General features: G+C 36.7%; 1 protein-coding gene across 2 annotated transcripts; it reads right to left on the reverse strand.

Annotated features, from left to right (window-relative positions):
• Positions 1-208: 208 nt before the first annotated feature.
• LOC120103686 lies at positions 209-10881 on the reverse strand. Of its 2 annotated transcripts, XM_039118371.1 has the most exons (13): positions 10735-10881; positions 10562-10658; positions 10320-10463; positions 10100-10215; positions 8339-8493; positions 7592-7680; positions 6916-7456; positions 6519-6695; positions 4086-4270; positions 3846-3925; positions 1852-1963; positions 645-719; positions 209-560 (listed from the first exon to the last, which is right to left on the reverse strand). In XM_039118371.1, exons 2-13 carry the CDS (start codon positions 10649-10651, stop codon positions 417-419), a joined length of 1908 nt encoding a protein of 635 aa, XP_038974299.1. In that variant the 5' UTR covers positions 10652-10658; positions 10735-10881; the 3' UTR covers positions 209-416. The 2 variants fall into 2 exon arrangements, with proteins under 2 accessions (XP_038974299.1, XP_038974300.1); XM_039118372.1 differs by lacking the exons at positions 209-560; positions 1852-1963.
• Positions 10882-11328: the final 447 nt, after the last annotated feature.

Raw genomic sequence — 11328 nt, forward strand, 5'->3', positions numbered from 1 at the left:
TGGTTTAAACAGGTTGAAGTTGGTTTGGGTTTGGGTCATGCAAGATAGAACAGTTCAAAGATCGGTCAGGTCGGATTGGGTCATGAATGTCGAATCATCATGACCTGAATCAACACCACCCCCAGGCAAGAGTGTCAACATCAGCACTCTAAAGGTGGCTACTGCCATAGGTAAGAACAACACAAGAAAAACTATTACCAATATTTACACGATCATCTGCTTGGAATTTTCTCTACTATCAAATAAATAACATACAAAACTGTTCTAGCCATGGGCCTTTACGGCTACAGATAGACCAACACCATGGCTTACCATATTCAGATATCAATTTCCCATAGAGATTCTTATAATACATAGAAAAAAAATTAGATCTCAAACAATGCAAAAGGTGAACCATCAAAAGCTACGTTCCTTGGTCATCGCGAGTTATCATCATCACTACCACTTTGGGATTCATCTTCTTCCCCATATATCAATTCATCAATATCTTCCTCTTCACCGTCATCACTATGATGCTCGGCCAACTGCGGTTGAACCGTACACTTTCCAGCCATATCAATCTGAAAAGTGGAGATAATATATCAGCCATGTTACACAATCATAAGGAATTTACCCGAGGTTAGAAAAGAATAATCCATTACAACCTGTGTCATGATCAGCCGAAAACGACCAGATAGCTTTAATAAAGGTTCTATTGCCGCACATTTTAGCCCTGTCATCTGCAATAGAGAAGGATTAAAAATTTGCCTTCCATTTCGTGCAATGTAGGGTATCCATGAAAGTAAAAAACCAATGCCAAGGAGCAACAAAATGCTACAGTATAAGAAGTGAGAGAAAACTTTCAGATGAGACACCACAAATTTACTGACTGGTTCTGTGCAGAAATGTTGACGCACATGAAGATGCAATAATATTTTGAATTCAAATGTAAGATAAGCAGCAATATATTGATTACACAACATAATGCAAAATTGTTTGTAAAGTACTCAACCGACATGTCCCTACTTAGTAGGCAACCAAAAAGTTCAAATGATATTATGATATCAAAGAGAACCAAGTCAAGAATCGAAATTTTTCAAAGACAATCAACAATGGTTATTAATATATTTCACGTTATACCTGATTCAGAAAACATTACTGTATATTATACATGAATACATATGAGGAATTCAAATAGATAATTTTTGATGATCCTGCTGTCAGACCCAAGCATCTTCTATAAGATTGTAGCTTTTAGTAAAAATATTTTAACCAACAATTTATCATCAGCTGTCTCTCTGCAAACATGCAATTGATGCCCTGAGACTAATCATAAAATCAGCCAGCTAAAAGCAACCAGATGCCTATTTCCTTTGCCCAGTTCTATTGCAGCTTCTACAATTATTTTACTTTTGATTCCCCTTGATATAAATACTTAAAATCCTTGTGTACCTTCGAGATACTAGGAGCCATTACACCTAGTGATCCTATATGTAGAAGCCTCCTATAATGTAGAGCATACAGGTGCTAGCCCAAGTCCCAAACCTACCCAACCCAAAGAAATAAGCATAACAAACCATGTATTCATCAATCATCATGCAACGCACAATAAATGACAAAACTCTACTTGTAGTGCCATCAGCAAAACCATGTCTTGGCAGCCATAAGTTGCTAAATTTTCCCAAGCCCATTGGATGTTAAATAAACAAAATTCAAGATGCCATTCTGTACATTGATTACCCACAAGAAATGGAAATGCAGAAAATGCACATAAAAATGAATATCAAACAGATGTACCATGTCAGCAAAAAATATAGTACACAAATATGCACCATTTGTGTGACAGCCAACACGAAGACAGAAAAGGAATACCTTTTGCAAGCAATTAAGAAGTTGCGCAGAAGACTCTTGAGATATGATAAAGTGACCGTGGTTGACTAAAATACAATATATCCATGGGATAGCATGATTTGTACTGGCTGATCTGTTAAAGAAAGTTTAATCCAGTCATCATTTAAGAATTAACCGCTTGACATGCAATTAGATATATACATTTATTCTTGTGAAAACCAAAAAACATGAAATAGTGAGCTACAGTTTATTGGCAACCATGGAGGAAGATTTGAGTTTAGCACCACTGCAAAAACCTGACACAAAATCCACCACACTTGCGGCAGTGACTACAACATCAAATTTATAGTTCAAAGTGGCCTACAGGTAAAAATTTCAACGATTTTAGCTCCTTCATTTTATGTCCAAGCAAAATGTTCTCGATAATTTTTTTTCCGGATGGGATTAAATTTACTTATTCATCACAAATGGTGTCAAAGAAACTGTGTCACAGAATACAGGTGCTAATCATATCACCCGCCCAAAAGATATAGCAAAAAGGTACTAGAAACATGACTTGAACTTGGTTACACTCATGCAGATCACCATCCAGATCTGGTCAGGTTTGGATTGGATGATAGGAGTCCCAAATAGATGATTCAAACTATTAGATGTGATCTACTACCTCTCATAAAAAATCATATGATTTGGAAACTCCTAACCTATGCATCAAGTGGTCAAAAATAGGCAGTTTAAATAACATGAAACAGAATATGATTTTTTGGCTAATTGATGCATAAGCTAGAGGTCTCCACATCCCATAATTTTTGGTGTCTAAGCAATTTAAAGATAGTAGATCACATTCAATGGCTCGCATCATCGATGTAGGACCTCTATCATCTAATCTAAACTTAACCGGATCTTAGTAGAGAACTACTCGAGTATAACCATGTCTACCTCATTGAAACATTATAGCAAAAAAATTAAGCTTTGGGAGCCGGTGGACTGAAGCCAAAGAAAAACATGCTAATAGAAAAATTATAGCATATTAGGCTGGCAATGCTTATATCAATATTATGATGAGCCATCTAGTGGAGGTCAACAGCAGGAATTCAGAAGGTTGTATATAAGAGGAAAAAGATTTCTTCCTTTGCACGAGCCAAATTCAGGTCAACAAGCCATAATTATACCATGTGCTTACATAAAAGATGGCAAGTTAACAAGAAAGCACTAATCCTACGAAGTCCTGAAAGATGAATAAGAACCAGGATGCTGCAAAATCATTCTTCATAGTGGTCTAATCACATGCAAATGATGTAGTCTTCTCTTTTGAAAATGATTGTGTGAAGCAACTTAACAATAAGCTCTACCGACATCAGCGTTTTCCTTTTATATTCACAATATGAAAAGCAAAATTCTAATGAATCTAGAATCGGAACAATTTAAATATCATAACACTGATGGCTTTGCATTTAAAATCCGTGAAAGCATGTAATGCAATGATTTGGTGATGTTAGGGTTAAGATTAGATATATGGGCATAATGGAGTTTCTCTTCGACGGTAATATAAGTGGTGGATAAAACTATACACCTCTATTCAGTGCCTACCTATAGACAGTATTTTTTTTTACAAGAAAGAAGGGGGGGTGTGGAGGAGAGTTCATCACAATAATTGGAGTCTTTATTTGTCCTCAGTGCCCCTTGGATCAAAGAAGGTAGAGATGAGTTCAAGGGATGGAAATTCAATTCAAGCATTCCCATTATAATATTTTAAGGGGCAGCCCAATGCACGATAATTCCGCCATTGCAAAGTTTGGGGAGGGTTAGATGAACGCAGCCTTACTCTCACATGTAGAGAGGTCATTTCCATGTTTCGAATGCGCTACCTCCATGTCACAATGGAGCAAACCTACCATTGTGCCAAGGCTCGCCTTCCATTCACATTATAAAATATATATATATATATATATATATATATATATATATATATATAAAATTGATTGCTCTACTAAAATGTAGAAAGGAAATTGGTATACCTTGTTTTCAATGCAGACACCAAGATTTCAAGGAATTTGTAAGCATCACTGGAGCTCATGGACAAGATATGTGCCCTTATCTAGCAATAAATAATAAGATGCAATCAGTATTTACTTCTGGATTCTTGCAAAATATTTAAAGTAAGCTGTTTACAATCAAATGAGAAACCTAGATAAAAAGGCAATCATGATAAGCCACCTCCAAAATTTTATTGTTTACTAATTTTACGAGAGACAAACCTTCTTTGCTGACACATTAGCATCAACTGACAAGTGGCTGCCACCGAATATGTCTGTAGCAGTTTTAATAGGACTACTGGGATAGCTTCCTGTGCTGAGATCAGCTTTACTACCAAGAATCCCTGCTGCTCTCAGCCTATCTTCTAAACATATAACATCATCCTCTTTCATTTGTTGCAGGCTAACTGCATGAGCCAACAACAATAAGCAAAATAGATCGAGTTTTAAAATGCATACCATGGTAATAAAACGGACAAAAAATACATTTTATACGACAAACCAAATAAACAAAAACACATTGAGTTCTCATTGGGAATTCAAAAGAAATATAACCGACCATTAATACCATTAATCACCACACAGCATCGAAGTTTCATGACACAGAGGTACTCAAAATTATAACTAGCTATCACAATGCTTTCCATGTGACAAGGAGGAAAACCTTATGCTCAGAAAAACTCCTGTTTTTGGAGTATTTCGAGTTTTTACATGTAAACATGGCTTAACTAATTTCCTGCGCGCTGCCAACTATGTGGCGACATCAGCACATAAGACCACACTCAAGTGGCTATGTGTAGGTATAGCACCACTATGACAGGAATATAGCAGACAACAATGTGTTTTCTAGTGAATGGTTCAGAATGATTGTTTAAGTACTGGAGAAGATGAAAAATAACATATCATGCCTTCTACTATGAAGCAGAAAAACATTACAAGGTAAATAGAAAAGAAAACAAAAAAACAAAATTATAAGCAAATTAAAAATTAAAGAATAATGAGTGGTCCACGTTGTAGGCCAAAGCCATCATATGCCAACGGCATTCAAAGGAGGCTTATTAACAGGGTAAGGGACATGGCAAACAATGTTAAAGAAGATTGTCGAACTTGAAAATGATTAGCAACTTAAAGAGTAACGTGAACTAAAAGTAGTCTTGGAATTTCTTACTGTCTATATAAAACATGATAAATCCTTCAATTCCCCTCTTTTATAGTATCCTCCATAATGCATGAGGCGATTGTTGTGAAAATTTCTTGTCTAAACTGAATTTTAAGCAGAAAGTTGCCAAATAAGAAAGAATTTGGATGAATGTGGATGAATTTGGACGCCACAAACCCTCCAAGGAAGAATAAGATGGGATGATGGCTGGTTTCCTCATCATACATACATGGCAAATAACAAGTGCCATACACGTCACCACCTGTCTTGCTTGGATTGTCAGAAGATCTCCCAAGGATAGGCGAGATGGAAATTGCAGAGATTCCTCAACCAAATAATGCATGCCATTTCTTCCATTAAGCCATATACACAAACTATATTTATTACCCCACATGCCTCTCATCACTAAATTCTATAATCATCTCCTTGATATCAGGATTCAATGTTTCCCTCAAAAAAGATACCAGAACCTTGCTCCATCTAGAATCGCAAAAAACTACTGACATGATCACTTTCAGAATGCTAGCTGCCATAACTTCAAGATTTCCACACTTCCCTATCCCCAGATGAAGCCAGTTATCCTTTACCTCAACATTTTGATCCAAGCAGGAAGCAGCCTAAAAGAGATGGCTAGTAACTTTCTCTCCCTCAAGCAGAAAACGTTCCAAAAACAATAATCTAGAACCATCCTGACTATCCCAACATCAAGAGATTAAAACTTTAGTTATACAAGATGCAGAAAAGACCTCATCCATGCATTTCAACTATCACTTAAGCCACATATATACAATACTTTTCCCAAACTACCTGATTCCAAAATCCCTCTTTATCACTACCTCTTGTCTATAGCCTTTTGCTAATAAATCCCATTATAAACATTCAACATTCTGTTGCTTTGCCTCAGTTAACATTCCTAATATATCCCAAACATACACACATAACACAAAAATATTTCTAATATGTATTGGAGGACGTAGAAACCGTGGACAATCAACCTAAATTGAATTAAAATAATAGTGCAAGATGGCATTTCGCCCAAAGGTTTGGGTTAACCTATGCATGCCCATTCAACGTTACTTCTTGCATACATTTTCCCATACCCCACATGCATCATGCACGCACAAACCCGGCAGTGGCAAAGCCATGCATACCTGACCGCAGCCCTGCCCAGAGACACACACAAACATGAATCATGTAGCATTACACAATAACTATTATTAGTAGTAACTGCCATGTAAGCTTATGAGAAATAATTCCATCACATCTAGGATCAGAGATGCTGCAGAGCTAGATATAATTAGTTTCAATGGTTAGTCTCACTAATGAAATTTGCCAAGCATTAAATGAATATTTAATAATGCATGTACAAAAATCACATGTATAATGGAATAAATAGGTTAGTGCTTGATTATTTTATGCAACTCGATGAAACGATAGTTAAAAGATAATTACCAAACTGGTAAGATATCTATGATAATAAACAGAAAACACACAACCTCTTGTATCTACAGGCAAAACTTTGTTCTTATTGCTCAGGGAATCGACCATTGCAATCTTCATATCTGCAATCACATGTGTCGCAGCATGCTTTCTTTTCTTGTCTTGACCATAAAGCTTTGGAAGTGGTAATACAGCATCTTCTGCATTTGCACGGTCTAGTGCAGTGATTGTCCCTGAAATATAAAGGAATTTTAGCACCATTATTTGAGACAAGTCTCCAACAAGAAGAAGAACTATAAAACACAGATCGCATCATTAATACAATCACATGTATCTAGCAGTTAATTCAAGCTAACCATGTCTTGGATCTAAAATGAGTTCTTACTGTGCTCAACTCTTTTGTTAACAATAACCCATCAAATGAGAATAATTTTGTAACTGCATATGTTGTACCTTTAGTTTGAGTAGCTTGAGCTTTCCGAACAATGGAAGACTTGTCCATTGGTAAGAGAACCCCACTTTGATAGGTACCCAAATTTACATCTGTACCATATTGCACCATGACTTTCTCAAATGTTGGCTTTATCAGGGAACCATGAGCAATGAACACTTGCCCAGAAGCAGGCTTGATTATGCTTTGAAATTTTGCAGCATATACTGCCATGCCCGTATTATTTTTTGCAAGGGAAGGATCAATAGACAATGAAATCTTGGTAGGCTTTCTATTTCGCAAGTTGTCAATACTACTTCCATACCAGAAATAACAGAGACCTGTCTCTGAAATGGCCAAAACATATAAACCTTCATCATCAGTGCCCTCAGCATCTGAGCTCTTGCTGTCCAGAAAGATGGCTGGATGCTCCATTGAAAGAACACAACTAGCAGACTGCTTTTTGCCACCACCTACTTTCCAGATGGCAACATATCTTTCACCAACTCCAGATGATAAGATATACTTTCCATCTTCACTGAAAATCATGCATCGAACAGCCACCTGTACAGCAGCACAGATTTCAGCATGGTTGTTCTACAGCAGATGCAGTGACCCAGAACAGGTAGGCATAGACCAAAAAAGAGGGAAAAGGAGACAAGAATAGAACAAAAGGGAGTAAAGGATAATCCCACACACCGGGTGTCCAGAAAGCTTTTGTATCTTCTTGTTATCTGAGCAATTGAAAACCTTCAACTGAGCAGCAGCAGTGGCCATTATCCTACCATCTGATAAGGAGACATAATTAGTTTGTCAGTGTTGGCATTGAACTGTGTCCATAATGAGAAGAAACTAAGTCATCCTTTTTTAAGGTACCCTTAACGTTGTAGTTGAGGATCTAGCCGCCAATAAAGCATGAAAATATAACTCATTGAACATTAAAGACTTTAAACATCCACTGATCATAAGGTTGGAAAAAACGTTTGCTGAAGATGTTCCCAGCATGCACTAATGCAGATATATACATGAGACAGGCAAACAAACCCACTAAGCATAGCTCTGGTTATCAGATTAATCAATTTTCCAATAATGTGCCCTGATGGAAGATGCCTTAGTGGATAAACCTAAATGCCTCACAATGGAAAATTTAAATTTTGCAGTAGTCGAATGGGCATGTTAAAAAAGAGAAAATTGTATTCTTGGATTAGCCAGAGTACTTCTCGCAGCATACCAAAGACAAACAAGCATACAGAAATTGATTGCACTCAGAAGAAGCAACTTATTTAGTTTAGAGGTTATGTTTTCAAACCATGGAAGCATTTTGTTCAGTTTTAAGCTGCATGAGTCTACTGTTTAACAAGCAATAACACCAATTTGTCTACACTATATTAAATTGAGTGCTCTATTCCAAGAAAAAACATTTTGTCGGCAACAACAATATAATACCTGCAGAGATAGACAACGATGATATTGCTTTTGAAGAAGATCTAAATTTGCATATAATGCTCCCTGTTTTAGTATCAATCTGGCAAACCATACCATCAACACCTGCTGTATATACACAATGATGGTATTTTGAAAATGAAACAGCACTAACACCCCTGCCAGTTATTAAAGATACCATGGTTAGTTATCATAGAACCAATACCAGTAGTGCATTCATTTGGAAGCATTTCAAAGGACATAGATATGAAAATATTTTCTTAATTTAGTTAAAAATAAATAGTTAAACAGTTATCATATAAAAGAGAATTCTGCACTAGAGTGAACATTTCATACGTAACCCTGCACTTATGTGTGTCCAGCAGTTTTTTAATGGAAAATTATATATATATATATATATATATATATATATATATATAAGTTCTGATTGAGTTGGTCAGAATAAGTCATCTCAAAAGTGACATATTGGAAGTAAATCTAAGTATAAATAACCTATCATTGAAACCATACCATGTAGAAGACACTTTCAGTTATTAAACAGCCTTTGCAAAAAGATAACCGATGCGTTAAAATTTGGGTATACATGAAAGAGCACAAACTGAGGGGCCAATAACTTAGATGGATACAGTCAAAATTGTTTCAAGAACTGTTTCTACTTCAGAGGCTGCATAATATAGGAAATTGCCAAGTGGGATTTAGGCAGTTAACCCTTAGTTGACGGGAAAAGCCGTTTTGTTTGATCAAACAGAGGCCAGTAGGCTTTATTACATCAAGTCAAAATAATGTTATGAATCCTTCTTTATCTTTCATATCCATAGCTACATTCTCCACAAGATAAGTGCTATCAGGTTTCTTGATTCTTCCACGATATCCATGGGTTTTGACCAATCAATAAAGATTACTGAGGTATTAAAAAAAAAATACTGGAGGATAGAAACAGCTCTTTAGATAAGGTTTCACTTCTACACGATGAAAGAAAAAAAACTCCAGAAAAAATCATGTTCCAACTTACTTCTAATTATAGATATCGGCAAGGGTGCTTGGGTGTTTAGTAAGAGCCTAGAGGCTCTAAAGTGGATTGGCAAACAAACAAGAGGATTTATGAGGAATGGCATCCTACAGTGAATAAGATATTTCTATCTCCATCATCTGAATTTTAAGTCAACCAACTTAAATGAAGCATTCAAGCAGAGCTGGATCTGAGACTTTGTTTTAACTCATGAGAATGGAGGCCTTGCTGGCAGATCTGCAGACCCATCATCAGCCCACTTACTCTCTGAAACACATGAACCTTAAAGAAGATCACAAGTACATAAAATTCTAGTGCACTATATTCAAGCGAAGATCTCCAATGCTAACAGTTGTTTGGCAAACTACATAAATATGACTCCAGTATTCAATTAGCATATTAGAGAATACAGACTAAGATATATACTGACTTCAAGTCCATTATTTCTTCAGTAGATTGCACACCCCTATTAACAATTCCAAGCTACGGCTCCTTAGTAAATGAATTTGAGCCAACCTACCTTAGCTACATCAATTGGTCACGTACACTAAAGTACGAGGTTCCTGACTCTAAGTTTAGTAAACTACAATTTTTATTTTCATAATCACATTCTGTCCCATGTACATAAAGATGACACTAACTTGGTTTACTATCACTAATCAGTAAATCTTTTGATCCGACCGCATCAACAATAATATGAACAACATTGGCACTTCCAAGTCCACCATAAAAGAAACCCAGAACAAGAAACTCACCCAGGATGGCAGTCGCTGACTTTCCACCTCAACTGACCTGCAGAGACATCAAGTGCCAAAACATCGCCACTCCCCGTCCCCAACACCAACAGAGAACTTCCAGGCTTTTTTCTCTTCTGCACGGCAGAAACCAAATCAGTCCCCAAAACAAACAAATAATAGGCATACGATAATAGTTGTCCACGAAAAACTGCATCTTTGGATTTGTGAAGTAAAAAACCTTGCTCCCCAGCTGCACCCACTTCATGCAAGTGTAATCAAGCGAAAGATGGCCGCTTTTGGGCTCGGAAAGCATGTTCGAAGTATCGGATGAGGCTATGTCCACGAATTCAGTCTGTAACTGACCCTTTACGGTGTCCCATATCTGAAGAACAACGGCCAAGGAATCAAATGCCGGAAACAACCAGATATCTCCTTTAATTCCTTTTATAAGAAAACCGAAGAGAAAAGAAAGAAAATAACCTTGATTCGGCCATCACCGGAGGTAGTGGCGAAGAAATCTGATGAGGGGCTAAAAGCGGTCAGGAGGTCTCTGAGGTTCGGAGAGCTCATCCTCTTTCTGAAACCAAATTAAAAGTTCGAATTCATAGGAAGGAAGAAGAAATCTTTGCTCAAGACAACGAGAGGGGACCTACCAATCGAAAGGAAGCGAGCTCGCGAGGAGGAATCCGAAACGAAGAGGAAGGAGGAGGCGGTGATTTAACGAGCTTTGTCTCTATCGCGCTCTGTGTTTTCCCTCCGAGGTCCAAAATCTCTCCATTCTAAAACCCTAAAGCCTCTTCAATTTTCCTTTTCCGCAAATGCCCCTGATTCACGGGTCATGGCCCGCGTGGGTCTACCGTAGCCCGTAGGCTTTCACCTCGCCAGTGGATCTAATCACTGATTTCCGACTGACCCCACCTTAACCACCAAAAAAATAATAATAAAATAAAATAAAATAAAATTATATGAATACCATTCTTTAAAAAAAAATAAATTTTTGTAAATATCCTCTTCAAATTTATATTTATTTTTATACTCTCATAAAATAATTTTTTTGCGCAAATGCCTTCTTCTAAAACCATTAATAAAAATCATATTTATTTTAATTAAAAATAAAATAGAAATTTTGAAATTACTTCTTGTCCTCCATCGCGATCGTATTATAAATATTTCTTTTTGCATATCTATCCCTTCAGAATATTTTAGTCATTTTAATTTGTAACCATTAATTTTTTAACGGTGTTGAT

The sequence above is a fragment of the Phoenix dactylifera genome, unplaced genomic scaffold, assembly GCF_009389715.1.
Source record: "Phoenix dactylifera cultivar Barhee BC4 unplaced genomic scaffold, palm_55x_up_171113_PBpolish2nd_filt_p 000343F, whole genome shotgun sequence".
In the NCBI taxonomy this organism is placed as follows: Eukaryota; Viridiplantae; Streptophyta; class Magnoliopsida; order Arecales; family Arecaceae; genus Phoenix; species Phoenix dactylifera.

Excerpts from the sequence above, each read along its gene's own strand:
- LOC120103686 (XM_039118371.1), bottom strand. The coding sequence starts at position 10,651 with ATGAGCTCTCCGAACCTCAGAGACCTCCTGACCGCTTTTAGCCCCTCA. Across the intron at positions 7,457-7,591 it reads AAAAGCTTTCTGGACACCCG|GTGGCTGTTCGATGCATGAT; the intron begins GTGTGTGGGATT and ends GCTGCTGTACAG. Across the intron at positions 4,271-6,518 it reads TTTGCCTGTAGATACAAGAG|TTAGCCTGCAACAAATGAAA; the intron begins GTTGTGTGTTTT and ends TGGCTCATGCAG.